Here is a 19,060-nt window from a genome sequence, read left to right as displayed (position 1 = left end):
CCAGGGACCCCACCTGGACGTCAGGGGCCCGAGCATTTTTAACATTATGATGGTATGTGAGGATTATTATATATATATATATTTTTTTTTGCATTTTTCTCATCTGTGGCTGCATATCTTTGAAAATACAGACGGAGAATAAAACGAGCAAGAATAAATATATTCAAGTATGGAGGTCCAAAAGTGCCACAAATCGTAAAAAAAAGTCAGTTTTTAATTGAAAATGGAACCACATAAATAGATAATGGATCAAATTCTAGTCAGTAATACATTTGTAAAAGATCTAAACATAAAAAATAACACAAGTGAAAATGCATTTAATAAGATAAAATGTTTAACTTTAAATAAAAAAATATTTTAATGTAAGATATTTTTCTTTAATTTTTCTTGACATGTTAATATTTTTCAGCAGTTTTTTTATTTTAGCAAAAGGTTAGCATTAGGTTACTATTTTTTTGTTGATAAGCAGTATATTCAAATTTCCTTAATAATTTAGAAGAGCAGTAATTATATAAAGGTTAGTCCTACAACTTGTCTTATATTTATAACTCAGGGACGTAAAACAGATGTCAAAAATCATGAAGTTTTCTTTTCAAGATGTTTCATTAAAACATAAACAAATAAAAGCGACCTATAAACCTGCATGAGTTTATACAGGTATTTTGAGTTTCTACAGGTATTTTTCACAATCTGGAAATGATCTAATCTCAGGAGTGAGAGATTATTTACAATCTATTCATTTACTGACTCATTGGTCAGGATTATGAATTAATTTTACACTGCAGACTAAAATATGACCATAGCAAGATTGCATTATAACACACAAACTCTTAAGTATGTATAATTAATCCAAACTGGTACGATTATTATGCAGCTACAAGGACACTGCAGTTCTAAAACTAGCATTTCATTTCGTAATAGCTTCTTTTAATCTAATATCTGATCACATCTCGATACTTTGAGCTTATTTATGATGCTTTCACTGTCATAATGCCGCATAAGGACACCACCACGCTTTGGTCAGAGCTCCCATTTCCCAAATGGAGGAAATGACGAAGCAGAACCATCTGTATAAATCATTGAGTTTATTTAGAGTTTGAATAATTTAAAACGTGATGAACAGTAAATCTGGTGATCCTCTGGCAGTCAAGAAACAGCTCTGCTCCCTCCTTGACCTGATACCTGCTGTAGCCATCTGAAGTCGGCGCTGCTCCTCATCTCAGGAGTCGGAGATAAACTACACATCACAACCGTCTGACTCGGCCTCTGCCGCCCTTGATGGACTCATTGATTGGGAAGCTTCGGTCTAAGGCACATGTAGCTTAACAAGTCGAAGTGTCGCTCCTGAGAGGCCTCTTGAACAGAAATTAGCAGCTCACGTCAGTCCTACATCGGTCTCTATGGAGACCACAGCCTCTATAAGCTTAATGTACCTTTTAGCATAAACTAAAGCCAACTAGGTTTAATATTCGTACTCTCTGTTTCTCCCTCTCCTCGCAGACAGCTGTGCTCTGAAGCTTGTTACACTCTCATTATCCAGTGCGTGTTCCAGCGCTATAAGCCTGGCGGAGTTTAATCTGCTGGATCTCTGCAGAAGTCCCTCCTGTTAACAGAGGCAGAGCAGCGAGTCTGGTTTGGTCCCGCCGTCGAATCGGATTACGGTGCTTTGGATTTCTCCTCTTTCTCTTTGTAGACGCGAAGAATGGCTTCACACACGAACTGGAACTGACACTAAACAGGAAGAAACGGCATAATATGAGAAATTGGAAGAATGGTCAATAAATCTCACGAAATGTCGTATGATCATTGATTTTTTAGGGGTTTTTTGCTTCAAATAAGTCTAAAAACTTGGTGTATTTCCAAACCTTCACAAAAAAACTTATTTTTTTTAAGTTGATGTGTGTGAAAATACCTGAATGTGCTAAAAGGGAATTAATAATGAAATGGAAAAAAAGACCAAAACGGGTCTTTAACAAATGCAATGTCAACTTGTCCAACTGTTTAATAACAGCAGAAAAAGTGGATCTGAAAGTCATTACATCTAAATATTCATATCCATCTTTTGATGGATGTTTGGATATTTAACTTGGCACAACATCAGGGGATCTACAAACATCCCCTGATATTTTGTGCATTTCAAAAACTCCTCTATAAAAAGTTTTAAAAAATTACAACCTGATGATGTTCTCAGACGCAGTTCTGCAGCCCTGTGATGGTTTTACTGCCCAATTGTTACATCCTGAATTAAGTGTATTTAAATCACATTTTCTAGCAATACTGATTATGTCTTGACATAAAGGAAAAAGAAAATAGACCCTGTGCGACAACATGAAGTATAGGGTACAAGATTTTAAAAGCAACACGTCATATCAGAATATGACGTGTTGCTTTTAAGATATCAAAGAACACATTAGAAACAAAATCTATAATATTTCTGTCTGGAAAAAGGTTACAAAGTCATTTCTGAGGCTTTCAGGCTCCAGAGAACTACAGTGAGACAAAACATTGAACAGGAGTGAATCTTCCCAGGACTGACCAGCTTATAACTTCAGAGAATTGTTGAAAACAACAAAAAAAAAGATAATTTTTATGGACGTATGTTGTATTTTAAATACATGGGTATGAAATGTCAGCATTGGTGTCGTTTCAATGTGCATCGGTGGAGGAGGGAACTAAACTGGAGCTATCTTCAAAAAACAATGTTTATTTCCTAGAATCACAAATGTAAATAGGTTCCAACCTCCACTGGTACTTTTATAGGATGGAATTAAAGTTATGAAACACTCCAGGTGTGGTTATAGTCAAACACGGTGGAGGATCTGTGATGCTGCGGGCCTGTTTGTTGTTTAAACACCCTGAGCATTTTGTAAGAGGGCACAAAATCCTGAGCTCTTTGAAATGCCATGATATTTTAAAATAAGAAGCTGGTGCGCGTTGGGTCTGTGTTTATTTTGCCACCACCGCCTGTAAAGGTGGAAAAACAAATTCTGAAAATCTCGCCATTAGAGACTCGCAGGAATATTTTAGTGGGATATTATGAAACTGGCAAAAAGGCACATATCTATCTTTTTTCTTTTTTTAATGGGCTCCAAAAATTAAGTATGGCATGTTTCCACTCTTAATATAAACAGAGATAAATGTCCTTTGACTGTGCATGTTTTTATTACGGATACACAAAAACGTGAGGGAGAACCTGAGGAAGTCTTCATCAGCACATCAGAGAACGGAGATCTGTGGGTCTTTTTCAAAATATGGGTGATGGTGGTAGCTGCCGAGCCAAAAGGAACAAGCTGCAATTTTCCCAGCATGAGTAACACTCTGCTGTCCCTCACTGAGGTGCTACAGAGCCTGGCTTCCTGCCTCCAACACTCGACTAAAGCCTCTCATCATCACCATAGCAGTCTGGAAATTAATGAGAGTCAGGGACAAGCAGGATTTTTTATTTATTTCTTTTACCTCCGTTTCTTTGAAAAGTGCTGAAGGTGTTTTTCAGAAAAACCTTGAGCGTGCAACTAAATTCTCACTCTTCCAGGAGTTCTTTACTAAACCACAAAGACGAGGGGTTTTTTTTCCCAAAGAAATCGAGATCTCAGCAGAAGTAGAAAGAAAATGTGATGAAATTCATTTTTACTCTCACTATTCCTGTTACATTGGTGTTTTAACTGACTCAAAAGTTAAAATGATTATTTTCTAACTCATAATAAACTGAAAACAATGAAAAGTTTTGCAAAAATGATAGGCATTTGCTTAAAATGTGTTCATACACTTTGACCTACTTTGACCTTTTTACTCTTAATCTTGCAACCACCATCGTCAATACTTTTTGTTTTTTTTGTGACAAACCAACACAGAGAAGTGAATAACTGGGAAGGGAATAAGGGGGATATCTGGCTTTAACTTTAATCTGAAAAGTGTGGCATGCATTTGTTTTCACCCAGAATAATTATTATGAATAACTAAGAATATTAATGGTCAAGATTAAATCATTTTGAGGTGTTAGAATGGTCCAATCAAAGTCTACGCCTAAATCCAGAATCTGAGTTGAAAACCGATATTCAGATTTGCATGAAATTACGATTAAAATCCCAATATTCTAATCAAAAAGAGCTGCATGGCTGCAATATTTGGAGGGCTAATGCATGCAACAATTTTGCAATATTCAACAATAAAATCAGAATTGTGAAGAATTAGAGAAATTAAAGACTTCCAGCTTTAGTTGCGTTGAAATGTGGCTCTACTAATAAAATGCAGTTACTCAAGAGAGCTGAACAAAAATGCAGGCCACACATTTCAGATTTTTAGTAGAGGAAATCTTTACCTTCCACATCTCAATTATGTTCTACTTTTGTTGGTCTGTCACATAAAATTCACTAAAGGTTGTGGCTGCAACAAGACAAAGTGTGGAAGAGCTCAAGGGGTGGCAATAGATTTACAAGGAAGTGTATTAAAATAAAACCTGGATTACTGTGAGGGTATTTTTAATACGAGTTGATGAGTTTGACACTCCCTATAAGTAAACACTGCATTAAAAAGCAGCAGGAAACAAGACAGCTTGGGGTGATCATCACGCAGCATAATAGAGAAATTAATGAGCCATGGAGTAACAGTGTCGTTTAACAAGCGAGTCTTTTGTTTTTAATCTCAGTACCGTGGTCTGAACCATCATGGCTCGCTGGTCTCTTAGTGTTTTCACAATGTCCAGCGGGAAAACCGGCCGACCCGCGTCTATGAGACTCAGCGCCGTCTCCATGGTGATGAGGACACCTGTCCGCCCAATCCCAGCACTGAGAAGATGATTTAAAGCAAAACGTTGGGTTCAGTTCACAGGAGCCAAAGGAGAAAGTCTGACTAAACTGCAGCCTCATGCGTTACCTGCAGTGTACCATCAGCGGCTCTGTGGCTTTCCTCCTCTCCCTCACCGAGCTGATGAAGAGCAGGAAGTCCGAGGGGTCATCGGGTACGCCGTGGTCCGGCCACGCGACGTACTGCAGGTGTGTGACTGAAAACTCTTCAGCTAACTTTTACAAACAAAAACACAAATAAAAGACAATTAGAATAATGCGTGACAATAATCTTGCATGATGAATGTGTAACCTTTGGAAAATGTCACCCTGGTGAGGCGGAAACAGTCCAGGTCAACAACCATGTGATCAGTAAGTCAGATTAGGCAGCAATGTAAACAGAGGATAGAGGGAAAGACCACAGCGAAAAACAAAGGAAGACTGGGAAGGAAAACGGCTGACTTTGGTGTTTTTAATAGGCATGTGGCCTGCGATTTCATGCGGGGATTAATTCGCCCCGCCAGAGGAGCAGATGGACCCACACAGCGGTATCTGTGTATGCATGTGTGCGCGCGTTCATATTTCATGCCTCCTTGGGTGTAATCTGTTTATTTACCTGTTCGGCATGGAGGCTGATGTGGAAGCTAGCACTTTTAATCTGATCATCTACCCTGATACAATCAGACAGACAGCGTTCCCACAAAAAGACCTGCCCGATTTTACCCACAAGCAGGCAGGGGGGTGGAAAATTAGGTGGACACGCTTACAACGCACAGGATCACCGGCACACAGACAAAAACACCCACACGGAAACGACAGTGTGCCAGGAGAGGCCGCAGCCCGCAGCGAGCTCCGTTATGTGACATATGGAGCGAACATGCTACACGCTGCTGCAACATACCAAGAGGAAATGTGCATGGACAGGTGTGCAACCAGGGCTGCAGCTGAAAACTGTTTCATTGACAAAACAAAAGCCTCAAAGGAAAGAAAAAAACAAAAAAAAAAAACTCATCCAAATTGCTCTCACTCAGCGCTGGCACTTCATTGATTATTTGTCAGAAAATTTTCAGTTTATAATTTGACCTATAAACTGAAAAACATTGCTCTCTACATCATAATTTCCCTACAGGCAAACAGGGTTTAAGATATTCCACCTGAACGAATCAAGACGTTTACAAACCCTCAGGAAGGAGCGCAGCCGCTTATCTCAGCTCTATCATCAGGTTTACCTTTTTGTGCCTCAGAGTGAACTGCCTCGTCACGTACGCCAGGTTGCACTCCTCTGAGTGACACTTCACCGACAAGTGGCCGTAATCCTTCACCTCCGGCGGATGCGGCCAGTACTGGTGGCACTTTGTCTGCAACACGTATGACATCACCGACGTTACTGCGTTAGTCCTGGCATGAGCAGCCAAAATAAATTTACTCAAGTAAGAGTAGTACTACTTCATTATATTTTTACTTTTAAGTAAAAAGTGAGTGCATCTGAGAAATTGCTCAAGTGAGAGTAAGAAGGGTATTCAAGTATCAATAACTGATCAAAAATCTGTCATTTAATATTTAATAATTACACCAGACAGACCAAAATGTGAAGTTATGAGGAAATTTTGGTATTTAAAGGATGAAAATAAAAATAATATAAATAACAATTACAAAATAATAATAATAATAATAATAATAATAATAATATCAGGCAAAATATTTTATTTCCTTAATCAATTTCTTTCAGTATAAAACTTATGAATCTTTAAAGAAGGGGAAAATAAAAGTCACGTTTTGCACATTTTTATTCTTCCATTTGAGTCTCAATTGCTTCTAAAAACAAAGCCCAAGCTTTTAAAAATAAACACTTATTGCCATTTTTGTGGAAATAAGCCAATGTTTATTGCCATTTTGAAAACCTCCTGATTGTTAGACCACGCTGCGCTGTCACCTAGCAACCCTACCCGAGCTCAGCTCATCACCTAGCAACCCAAGTGGAGCTCCAGCACGTTTTGTCAGCTGGTTTTTGGTTAAAACAAACTTGTTTTTTCTTTAAATGAAGTTACTCAGAGTGCGTAAAGCATCCAGATATTTTACTCAACTAAGACTAGCCAAACTTCAGAACAAAATTACTCAAGTAAAAGTGAAAAGTACAGTACAGGAAAAAATACTCCTAAAAGTAAATTATTGCCAAAAAGATACTCAAGTAAATGTAACTGAGAAAATGTAACCAGTTACTGTCCAACTCTGGACATGAGTAACAGGAAACAGTTTGCCGCTGCAGCAACTCTAAGGAAATCAAGCTCATATTCAGAAAGCCTGCTCTGATCCACAGGGCGGCCAGCAGACAAAAGCAATTCATCAGCGGCAACAGGTGGAGAGCTTAGCGTCGATGCATATGTACGTAGGCGCATGCAGTGAGGGGAAACTCCCGGACACTTGACGAGATCCAGACACAATGATCGATTAATGAGAACATCTGGTTTCTAAGCAACAAGAAAGCTGAGACAGAGGCACGCTCTTGTTCCTCCTCTGCGTCGGATTATTTATCTCACCGGCATCTGGGTCGCGCTCGCTTTCAGCCATTCTTTTATGGTGTGATCCATCGGATCATTGCTGTGTGCAAACATAGCCACTGAACCCCCTCTAATCACTGTAATCAAAATTAAACCTGACACAGCATGTAATAATTTGCCAGTTGTGCTGCACTAATTGCTATGTTAACGTGTTGCTGATGTTCAGTTGCATAATTTTAAGACGTTTCTGCAAAACGGTGGCTTATAAAAACAAAAACAAAGCACGTTGTACCCGTCCCCTCTCTGTTAGAGTCGTAAGCATGATGATGGTGTGCGTCTGCTGCTCCCATACAGTTTGCCAAAAGTGAGTACAGGTCTGTGGAAGTGGACCTTGAGCAGCAATGTAACGTAAACACACTCCAGACTCATTGGGTGCCACCTAAGAGACACACACAGACACACAAACACCCACACACAAGATGAACAGGATGAGTTTACACTAAAAGAGACACAGAGGACGGGAGGCAGTTTCAGGTGAGCGATGTTCACCGTGATGTGGCTGGCATTGATGTAGTCTTCCTTCCCCAGCAGCACCACTCGGGTGTCGTCGTCTGAAAGCAGAGAAGGGCAGCAGCTGGTGAGGTTTCAGAACAGAGCTGTCAAAATTAAATTTCTCAAAGCCTAACATGCGGGATCCGGGCACAGCAGGGGGACGAGCGAAAGCAAACAGGCACGCAGACGCAGCAAGGAGCACTTACAAGGCAAAACGTCTCTGTAGCGGTTCTTTTCCTGGTTCTCGGATTGCCGTGCACAGCTTAGGGACAGACCAGGCTTCCTCTTGTATAAATTCTAGGAATTACAAGCATGCAAACGCACGCAAACATGCATGTAAATACACACAGAAACATACACACACAGGAATTAGAAAAATTCAAGGTCATCGCTGCTTTTATGAACAGGATTCAGCTGAAGATTAGGGCCAACATCTGTCCTAAAAGCAGCATTTTAAACGTAGAGATGCTCAGAGAAATCAGCTGATTTTAGGTTTGATTGGCCCTGGCATGCCTGAGATGTTCAAAATGAAGTCAGATTAAGCCCAGAGATGCAAGGAGCGATCTAAAAAGAAGCTTTTGTACGACGTATCAAGACTGTAGACATGATGGCTGAGAGAGAGAGAGAGCCTCTCATCAGATAACAGGAAGGCTGATAAGAGTAAAGTTCTCTCTTTTTAGCTCTTTTGAGAAAGGAACATAAGCTGCATTTAGAAATTCACTTTTTGAACCTTTTCTTAACTTCGATTTGTGTCTAAAGTTATTTAAAATAAAACACCCAGGCATTTTTTGGCAATAGGTTAATGATTTTTGGTGTGTGGAAAATTCTTAAGTCACAACTGAAGGGCTCTGCACCGTAACCTAGCAACCCCAGTCAAGCTCAGCCTGTCACCTAGCAACCCAAGAAGTTCCAGCACATTTGTTCAGCTGATTTTACTGTTGCATGTGCTGTACAAGATCTGCTGCTATTATTGAATTAATATTCAGAAACCACTTGCTGCATTCTTGTTGGTTGTGCAGGAAGCTCTGCTTTTGCTTTTCAAAGATGTATGGCACACAGTTGTGGGTAAGTTTGAAGCCATTTTCATGTGTTAGTGTAAACGTTGAGTTGTGGGACATGTCCAGCAGCAGCTTATTTGGATTTCAAGTGACAAGATGCCCTTAAAGTAGCTCAAATAGGCAGACCTGACCAGACTGAGATGATTTAAGAATGATTTTGTGCAAAAAATGTGATCAACATGTTTTGTAGCCCATAGACATATCGTAATATGTTCCAGGAAGAATAATAGGTCTTAATATGTAAGAATATAAGGGATGAGATGTAGATCTTAGCCACAACAAATGGAACCAGTGCATGTCTACTGAAAACACTTCTACATGTCAAACAAAATACCTCAAAATGGAAGGACAGCGTGCCAGACTGTATCCCTCTCTCCAGCTGCTTCATGGACTCCTCCAACGTGGTGACCCGCTCCAGCTGACCCGGTGACTGAGGCTTGTTCTCCTGTGGTGGGATGGTGAGCGAGAGGGCGGCGAATGACAGCTGCAGTTGAGGCATGACCCGGCCCGAACCTGGATCACGAGGACAGTCCAGGGCTGTGAGCAGCAGTCATTTGCATTTCTCCTTCCGTCTCAGCACTTTCCTCTTACGGGTACACACCTTTACGTCTTATGAGCAGAGCCAGCTGCCTGGAGTGAGACTCTCGGCTGGCTCGGATGTACATGACCACCTGGTCGTGTGTGTGTTCGGAAATGTCCCGACCGTTGATGAGCAGGACCAGGTCGCCCTCCTGCAGTCTGGGTTCAGATCGACCGGCCTATAAGACACAACGGACAAGCTTTAAATCAAATTTAAGGTAGCAAACAAGAAATTATTAGTGACTTTAGAAGCATAGTTTGCCTCCAAAAGAACAAATAAGCTTATTTTTTAAGTTAATTGTCCTAGTTTTCATTTAAAGGATAATCTCATATTAAGAAGTCATCAATTCCCATCAAATAAATTTAACTTTTTTTGCTCTTGACTTTTTTTAAGCTGACCATAGTTCTAGGATTTTTGTTTCATGAGTAACTTTCCGTTTACCTGGGCTAGAACTATGACCTGACACAAGGCAATTTCTCTTAGCCACTCTTCAAAATGGGCAAGAAAAGAAAACATGCCATTGAAATACAGGTTTTGGGTCACAGGACCATATTAACAACCATTCGATGTCATACACAGTGGGAAAAACAAGTACTTAATATGCTGCCGATTTTGCAGGTTTAACCGCTTACAAAGAATATAGAAGTACTTAATTTTTATCGTCGGTTATTTCAACTGTGAGTGACGGAAAACAGAAATCTAGAAATTCAAATTGTGCGATTTTTAAGTAAATAGTTTGTATTGTATTTTATTTCATGACATAAATAAATCAGAAAAACAAAACTTTAGTTTGGTAACAGAAACTTTTCTTTGCAATTACAGATATCAGATGTTTCCTGAACAAAAAACAACAACAGTATTCCTGTCATCAACTTCTCATTCAGGTCTTTTCTTAATGTTTCTTCTGGGATAATGGACAGGATTTCTAAATATCATGTTCACTTTTTCCAAAACGCTGGTTTAAAAACCAACTGTGGGTTTATCTTTCTGAAAATGGTTTTGGTGAAATTAAATTCAGAGCCAAGTGTTTTAATGTTTTACATTAAATGTGTTACTTTTTACAACAGAAAAAGTGTAAGCTTATGCTAATAACAAGCTGTCCAAACTCTGAACTCTGAGCCAGAACCGCACAGCATTCTGGGGGATGTAGGCAGAGAAAACACTTTAGCCACTCAACATCTCTCGGCCAGCTGAAAGAAAGGATGGTGGCGTTAACCAACAAACTCACTCACTCTTTGGTTACCTAGCAACAACTTGCTGGGCAACTTGTGGTTACCTAGCAACAACCTGTAGAGTAACTGATGCAGCAGCAGTTTAAGGTTTGGCCTCTGTGTATCAAAGGCAGTAACAAGCAGTAACAATAAATAACGGCGTGGAGTAAAAACTGTGGAAAAAACAGGAAAAGTCACACCATGAGCTTGAAAGTAGTGCAGAGACATAAAACAAACAAAAAAAATCAATAATAATCAATATCAACTCTTATGAAACATTTAATTCTACAAAATATTTTCTGTGTATGGACAAACATTTTAGACAAGCTAAAGAAAGGGCAACATTGTTTCACCCCCGTAGCGCCGTTGCTTTCGTCCTCTATCACTTTCACACAGAAAGTTGTTGTTCAGCGATTTGCTGATTGTAGAGCCAGACATTAACATTACAGAATGTGAGAGAGCTCTTTGGTTTCTTAGACGTAATCCTGGATTATTCTTTGACCTTGCAGCAAATTGCACAGCAGTGATCTTTGCTGGCCGGAGACTCCTCAGGAGAGCAACAATGGCCTTGAATTCCCTCCAGTTGGACACAATTTATCTGAGTGAGATGTGGTTTGAGTCTGAATGGTTTTATAACTTTTTCCAATCCATACAAAGAGGAAACTTTAAAGACTTTCCAAAAGAATCTCTTGTTTTGCGGTATTTTTGCAAAAATATGCATAATACAACCGAAAATAAAAACCATATGCTACCATTTGTCCACTGTTTTTGTAACAAAGCTTGAAAAACATAATTATTCCGGAATGTTCTTACCGGGGAGTCCGGTTTAACGTGAGATATGGACAGAGGCATCTTCTGATCCACTCCACCCTGAGAGGAGTTCAACAATTTCATCAGAGGAACAAATAATCATAAAAAATGTATATGCAGCATGCAAGGAAGACAGAGACGTACTTTCACATTAAAGCCAAATTTCCCCTCGTGGTCTGGAGTGATGCATATCAGCATCAGGTCGCCGTCACCAAGAGCATCCTGCACGAAGAACTTGTCATGAATGTGAAGAGTGAAGGGAAAACTCAGAAATCAGAAAGTGCCGAGGTGAAAAAGAAAAACCTTATTGTTGTGGAACGGGCTGTCTTCTTCCCCGATGCTGTCTTCAGCTTGCAACAAACCCTCACCAGATCCTTGACTGTTAGGAGCAGAAAAGCTGGAAGACATAAAATATTAAAAATGACTCTGCGGCTACATGGTTCATTACAGGTCAGCTGATTTTAACTTCAGTCCTCTGGAAAAAAAAACAACAAAAAACACTCCTATCCCCCTGAACAATTTCTTATGTTTCAGTCACAAGCCTCGATGTATTTTATTGTTACTTTATGTTAAAGATAAAAAATAAAACATGGTTTTCAAATATTTCACCCATAAAATCTGAAGAAAAATGGAGAGCGGTTACTGCTGCTAGTCTTTAGGGGTCTGTCTCTACTTTTTTTTTTTTTTTTTACAAAATAACCCAAGATCAGTCAGATTGAGCGCATTTGTGAATGGCAATATCTCTATTTTTCTACAGATTCTCGACAGAATTTCGCCTGGACTTTGACTAGGCCGTTAGAAACACATGATTTTAGCTATTCGGAATAGGCATGTACGTTCACAGAAAGCATTAAAAATATATAAACATCAAGACTAAAAACATACTGTACAGTAAAGACTAGAACATAAAATACTGCACAGTTATCAGAAATGGTGAACTCCAATCCAAGGAACTAAGCAGGATTTATATGTTTTTTAAAAATTACAAAATAAGTTTGTGTCTCTATCTGACCAGCTTCACTGCCTCTGCGGAACAAAAGCATCTCCACAGCATGATGCTGCCAGCACCATGTTTCTCAGTGGGGATGGTGAGTTCAGGGTGCAGTTTTTCCATCAGTCAAGTTTTGTATGTAAGATCTGATCTGACTAGAGCAACTTCTTTAGCATTTCTGCTGCATTCCTTGGTTTTCATGATGCCGTTTGTTTGTTGGCATTTTCAGAGGAAGGCTGTGTAATATTGATATAAATATTAAATGATGTTTACTAATTAAGTGAATTCTGCAGTGATTGGTCGCTTTGACCAATTTATTTAGCAGTACTGATCAACAGAAGAGTGAAAACAAATGTAAATCTGCCTTTTCTAATATTTTCATTTAGAAATGAATAGAAACCGACCGATTTCCTTCATTTTGGGGAAGCCAGTCTTATCTATGGATCTTATCGACCTCAGCAACCATATCATGTCTGCACATTTGCAAAAAGCAACAATCACCTCATTGTTTCCAGCTCAGCAACTTTCTTGCCACATTCAGCAACATTTCAGACAAACAAAAATTGCTATCAGAGAGAATCGAAATCGGCTGGACAGGCTTTTTAAAGATTGGTGATCGGCAATCGGTGCATCCTTAGAAACATCCTTAGCTTGTGGAGTCTAAGACATAAAATCCCAACAAAGACGTGAACACAGGAACATGGGCTCCTGCGTTACTGACCGATGAGACGATGCGTCTCCTTCGCTGTCCTTGCTGCTGCCCACAGAGGCCCTGTACGTGTAGAAGACGTCCTCCCCCTCTGACATGTCTTTCAGGTCCGTGCTGAGCTCTACCGATGACGGACGAGGCTTTCTGATCTCATGGCGAACTCGGGGACTTCTCCTGCCGCACCAACACATCGGATGTGTAGCTTGAGCCTTTTTTTTTGTTTATTTTTAGTTTAGAGAAAATCTCCGCTGCAGTTAGTAGCAGCAGTTTTACCAGTTGGGGGTTGATGGCGGCGATCTGGAGGGCAGACTCTTGGTCTCGAGATGCTCTGATGAAATAGACCTCTGCAGAACCGGGTTCCACACCATCCCCCCTACGACCCTCTGGCACACCGGACCTCTGTCACGACAGAGTCGAATGTTCAGAAAGCAGCAGATTTCAAGGGCAAAACAAGCGAATATGTGGGATGCATCGAAAGCTCACTCCTCAGTTTTACTGTTGCTCAGGCCCAGGTGCTGCGTTATGAGCTGCTTGTAGCCCTTAACCGTGCTGTTGTTGTATTTGGGGCTCCTGGCAGTCCGGCTGGAGGAGAAGAAGGAGTGGTGATCCACACAGGACCGCCATAAGTTCTTACACGTCTTGGGGCAGGGCAGGTTTAGAGACACCTCACAGTCTTGGGTTTCCCCCTGCAACTCAAAGAGTTAAGGGTCTTTTCACATCGTCTCTGTTTTGCAACAGAAGATAAGTTTGCTGCAAATAAAAGACAACATGGTTCAACGTGTTTTTCATGTTAAGACATCATATTCTCTGAAGACACTCTGAGAGACTGATGGAAAGACAAAAGAATAACGGATTTGGGTTGAATCAATTAATCATAATTAATCATAATTAATCATGATTAATCGATTATTGAAATAACTGTGAACTAATTTAGCAATCGATTAACAGTTAACTGGAGTTTACAGACTCAAAAAAGGACATTTGCTTAAAAAATAATATATTCAAAGCAGTAACAAGCAGTACAAAAGTAAATAAACATTTTGGATTCAAGATATAATATATCCAAGCCCAAACTCCTCAAGTGTCACAGTGTTAACTTCACTTGGTTCAAATGCAAAGGAATGTTATGTTATTGCATTTTTAAGCAATTAAATGTTTATTTCATGTTTAACAAAAGAGCTTATGTGATGAAATGAAAAACCAGTAAAATGTGCCACTTTTGTATCCGGTTAATCATCAGAATAATCAATTACTAACATATTTGTTAGCTGCAGCCCTCTATTGAACAAATGGACAAATGAATGAATAAATGGATGGATAAATGGACAAAAAGATGGATGTCTGGTGGACAGGCAGATCTCTATGCCTACATGTTGGGGAATAAAGTCTGTAAATACAAATATTTGTCAATTTTTGTAATTTTTCAAACTTATTCAGACCTGAAATAAGTCAGAACTTTTCACAAACTGTGCAGGAACCACGAACTGCATTTTAGTCCATTTTCCATACATGAACAATGGATTTTTAAACACACAGAAACAACTCCGTTCACTCTGATCGTATCTTTGAACCAGCAGAAACGTTTTCACGAAGCCAGAGACTCACATGTTTGCGTTTCAGGTGTACAACGAAGCGTCTCCTCTTATAAGATATCTTGATGATGTTCCCCCTGCATGAAAAGCGTCAGATTTACTGGAAGGAAATGCGAAAACAAGCTGAATGTTGAGCGGCGGAGTTACTCACCAGGGGAAGAAACTGGAGCAAATCATATTGCAGAACATTGCAACACCACTGGAGGCCAAACCCACCATTAGAGGCGTATTGTTGGTGTCCTGAGAGACAGAAGGATGGGTCATATTGAGATTAAAAATTGCTTTAGCTTCAGTTTTTAATTGTTGTCAAATAATTCAAGGAGTTTTCATTAAGTGCCAAAGTTCTTGGACGATAAACCAAAAGCTTTTGTTTAATTGGTGAAGCTTTGGCGATGAATCAAACAGGAAAACCCTCCTCTTATTTATTAACGTAAGAAAACAAGAAGGTGTGCTTACTAAGCCACGGCATAATTAAAGTAACAACATTACCGTGGCAGCATGCAGCTCCACTCCGTACAGCTCCAGCGTCCGTGCAGTGTTGAGAAAACACAGCTCCGCCTCACTCTGCTTAAGCCCCCTAGGAACACACACGCAGACACATACCACAACAGGAATTGTGCAACAAACCTGCTGTTCTTTTCAACTACAGGCACTAAACTCACTTGTGCTGCGGATGCAGGTCTTCCACTTTAGACACAAAGTCTTCGTCCTGTTCGGGAATGAAGTGGCATTTCGAGAGGTACCCCGGCTGTCTGGACGGACAGTGATCCCCCATCTCCGCTGCAGGTGATGGAAACAAACACTGAGCATCCCACAGGGAGACATAAAACCCCGCCTGCACACACCTGTGTATCCCAACGTCTCGCTAGTGAAAGAAAGCTGCTAAATAAAAGCACTGAGAGCAGCTTCCCAGGAGTAATTACTCAAGCAGCTATCATTGCCTCATTAATCATCTCATTTTCTCTTTTAGAGGAGAGACGGGACTCACACTGCACAGCATAAGAAGCCAGCACTACAGCTGCACTCAGCGGGCACTGCAACCTGCAATCAGACACCGTGATTACACATCGCACGCTCCACAGCTAAACAAATACTGAGCGCCGAGGAGGAGGAGGAGGAGGAGGAGAAAGAGAGGAGGAGGCGCTCGATGTGAAGCGGGACAACTGACCGTCCTTCCCTGATGTCGCTCCTGATCTGGAGGAAGTACAGGTGCCTGCAGAGGCGACAAAAGAGGAACTTTATCAACCCACGCCTGTTTTCCATACCCTGAAAAAGCGTCTCTTTCACATGCTGGTGTTTGTTAGACACACCGGCGGCTCAGGCTTCAGAGGACACAACCACACCGAAACGTTTAGACAAGTATTGACAGAAAGCGAGGGATGTTTTCTGCAGACTTTTAATATCTCCAGGGAGAAATGGTTTGTGGCTCTGATAAAACGCCTCAATTATAACAAGAATGTCAATGGAAGTAGTTTCTCAACAAAACAATCAGGGTGCTCTGAAAGGAAAGACATTTTAGTTTTCCAACAGAATGAAAACATACCAAAAGTGAAAATAAAGTTTCAGCATCCTTATTCTCCAGTTTGATGTTTATTTTCCCCATTGCAGACACTCAGACAGAAGGTAATGAAACCAGTGAGTGCATTATAACCTGCTACCTGGTTAACTACCAGCTGCAAACTGGAATAGCAAACTAGTTCATGTTTACAACAACATTTAATCATCTAAGTCTGATCTTCATTCAGCAGAGGAGACAGCAGCGCCTCTGGCAGGAACAGAGGCAGACAAGTCATTAATTTATGATTTAACTTACAGGGTAGTATTCTAAAACATGAGTAAAAACATCCAACCTTTACTACATTCATGTTGCTACTTTGGAGGCAGAGAACAGAGATAAACAGGAGACCTGGTCTGGATTATTATCTGGTGCTTTACAGTCACAACTTCTGATATATTCACAGAGGCTACAATCTGAAATGAACATTAAAACATACAAATATCAAGGAAATTTGTAAATACAAATGCACAAATCAGAGAGATTGTGGCTGATTTCTGATCTTCCACTCTGTAAAGGTTTGACCTGCTGATACTAACTGGTTCCTGTTACCTTTAACAATAAATAAGACAACTATTTTCCTCCTTTCTGTATGAACTGAATAAACAAATAATTTTACAGTAAAACTCAAAAACTATTTTCTTAATTAGAGTTTGTTTCCACATCACTCCAATAATCAAAGTAGAATAAAACCTCTAGATTATAGAAACCCAGTTTTTCATCCTTACTGTAATTTCAATCGTTTAAATGAGTCTCCAGAAAACTATCCCGATTCCTGGGAAACATTCCTGAATTGGAAATGTTCCATAAGCGGTTAAAATGGTAAAATATGACCTCAAATGTTCATTCATTTCTCTTAATTTAAAAGTGGCACATTATTTTATTTCTACTTTATGCCATCGCCCTTGGGATCCAAGCATTTTAATTAAAATTCATCAAACGCCCTGATTAGCTTCTTAGTTTGCACAGATTTGGCACGACATCAAATGATGCAGCTGTCCAACCGTCAGAGGATAAAAACTGATGCTCACAAAGACAAACAAAATGCTTCAGGATATAAAAAGCCAAAAGCAGAAGTTGAGACATAAATCAGGAAACTAGTAAAAAGAAAAAGTGTGAAACAATGAAGCTAGAAAAGCTCAAAGGAAAAAGCTAAACCTGTTAAAAAAAAAAGCAGCATATCAAGGCTTCATAAAGAAACCTTTACTGTGTAATCTCAAACAAATCAGAAAGCAAAGCCTGCTGCAAGCTTTTCCAACAATCCCTTTAAACTGAAGCATGACATAAAAATAAAAGTGTGCAAATATGTTTTTTTTTTTAAATGTCTGAACTTCATAAACCCACAATCAGAGAGTTTTTCAGTAACGCCTCAGGCTGGTGTAAGAGCTGGAGGCAAAGGGAACAATTCACTAAAATAAGAAAGAGTGAGTTCAGCTAAACAAATTTAGGAGGAAAATGACACACCCTACATGGAAAAACACCAAAACGAGAATGGATGGCGACTCTAAAACATCTGATCTGACAGAAATTTAAATCTTGTTCTGGAAGAACGGACAAAATTTAGGAAAAGCCTTCCGTCATACCAGTTTGGACCCTTATTTTACTGTTTTTACACTTTAAAATTTGAAGAAATGTTCAACTTTTAAAAGGAAACATTCATACTTATTTGACTATTCATAGTAACAAAAACCTGAAGAGTCATTGCTTAAGTGCAGCTGACAAGGTTTATTTACTAAATACTGAAGCTTCGGCAATTTCAACAATTATTCAATCAGTTATATTTATGAGCAGCTTAGAAGTTTCCCATCAAGATGTGAACAAAACAGTTTGATTGTTATAAAATGTTAACAGTTCACATTGACATGGAGCTGGATTATCATGATAGAGAAGTACTGACCTGGTCTGCTCATGCTGCAGAGAGTTGGGATCAGAGATGAAGAACCGCACTCTGAAGTTCAGATAAAAGGGGGAGGCAAGACCTGCAGAAACAACCAAATTGCTTAAAACAGGCCTGTATCTATATTTAACCACAACTACAACCCAGTTTTCTGCTGAACTCAGAAATTTCACCAACAAATGATACCTTTTATCTGCTTCTTGAAGGACTTCTCTGGCTCTAACCATCGCTGCAAAAAGAAAAGCATTCATCAGCCCTAATAGCCATCTGAGGCTATAACAAATAACATTTATGTAAACACGCCCCACGGTTATCACCGACTGCAACCGGCCGGAGAAACACATTACAGACTTAGAGCAAATGTGCAGCAGATGAAGTGTGAGCTCACGGGAGAGAGCGTGTTGGCTGCAATGGAGGCGATGGCGGTGCTCGACTCTCTGATCTGAAGACTGAAGAGCTGCTTCTCCTGCAGGCCCAGGTGGCTGGATACCAGGTCCAACAGAACCAAGCCTTCATCCTGCTTCTGAAAGATGGAAGCAGCAAACTGGCATCAAAAGTCAGCCAGACTTCCTGGTTGCTCATTTTGTGCACGCTAATAAAACGTCAGACTGGAGTTCTGCAGGTTCTTGACAAAAACGTGGGAGTTTTCTGCCAAGAAGGAGCTTATATACAAACTTCAAACTTCTCACATTTTGTATCATTAAAAAAAACAAAATTTAATTAATTTACTGGGATTTTATGTGACAGACCAACAAAAAGTGGTGCATAAATTTAAAATGGTTTCAAGTATTTTAATTAAGATCTGAAATCTGTGGTATTTGTATTT

General features: G+C 39.8%; 1 protein-coding gene across 1 annotated transcript; it reads right to left on the bottom strand.

Annotated features, from left to right (window-relative positions):
• Positions 1 to 1,066: 1,066 nt before the first annotated feature.
• Positions 1,067 to 15,984, bottom strand: ptpn3 (protein tyrosine phosphatase non-receptor type 3). Its single transcript, XM_015029719.1, has 20 exons — positions 15,951 to 15,984; positions 15,771 to 15,823; positions 15,445 to 15,562; positions 15,272 to 15,359; positions 14,934 to 15,022; positions 14,796 to 14,859; positions 13,674 to 13,876; positions 13,464 to 13,589; positions 13,203 to 13,364; positions 11,794 to 11,887; positions 11,635 to 11,712; positions 11,494 to 11,550; positions 9,491 to 9,647; positions 9,224 to 9,402; positions 8,038 to 8,128; positions 7,829 to 7,890; positions 6,011 to 6,139; positions 4,873 to 5,018; positions 4,649 to 4,784; positions 1,067 to 1,731 (listed from the first exon to the last, which is right to left on the bottom strand). The coding sequence occupies exons 3-20, from the start codon at positions 15,555 to 15,557 to the stop codon at positions 1,657 to 1,659; spliced, it is 2,049 nt and encodes a 682-aa protein (XP_014885205.1). The 5' UTR covers positions 15,558 to 15,562; positions 15,771 to 15,823; positions 15,951 to 15,984; the 3' UTR covers positions 1,067 to 1,656.
• Positions 15,985 to 19,060: the final 3,076 nt, after the last annotated feature.

Source organism: Poecilia latipinna, unplaced genomic scaffold, assembly GCF_001443285.1.
Source record: "Poecilia latipinna isolate Pla-1442-1.1 unplaced genomic scaffold, P_latipinna-1.0 Scaffold11, whole genome shotgun sequence".
NCBI classification, from domain to species: domain Eukaryota; kingdom Metazoa; phylum Chordata; class Actinopteri; order Cyprinodontiformes; family Poeciliidae; genus Poecilia; species Poecilia latipinna.
Note: the sequence above shows the minus strand (reverse complement) of the source record. Positions and strands in the feature narration are given on the sequence as shown.

Bases quoted from the DNA above. Each gene is read 5' to 3' on its own strand.
- ptpn3 (XM_015029719.1), bottom strand. From the start codon at position 15,557: ATGGGGGATCACTGTCCGTCCAGACAGCCGGGGTACCTCTCGAAATGC. The intron at 11,551-11,634 runs GTACGTCTCTGT...AACTCCTCTCAG, and splicing joins AATTTGGCTTTAATGTGAAA to GGTGGAGTGGATCAGAAGAT. The intron at 5,019-6,010 runs GTAAACCTGATG...TGTTTGTAAAAG, and splicing joins TCACTCTGAGGCACAAAAAG to TTAGCTGAAGAGTTTTCAGT.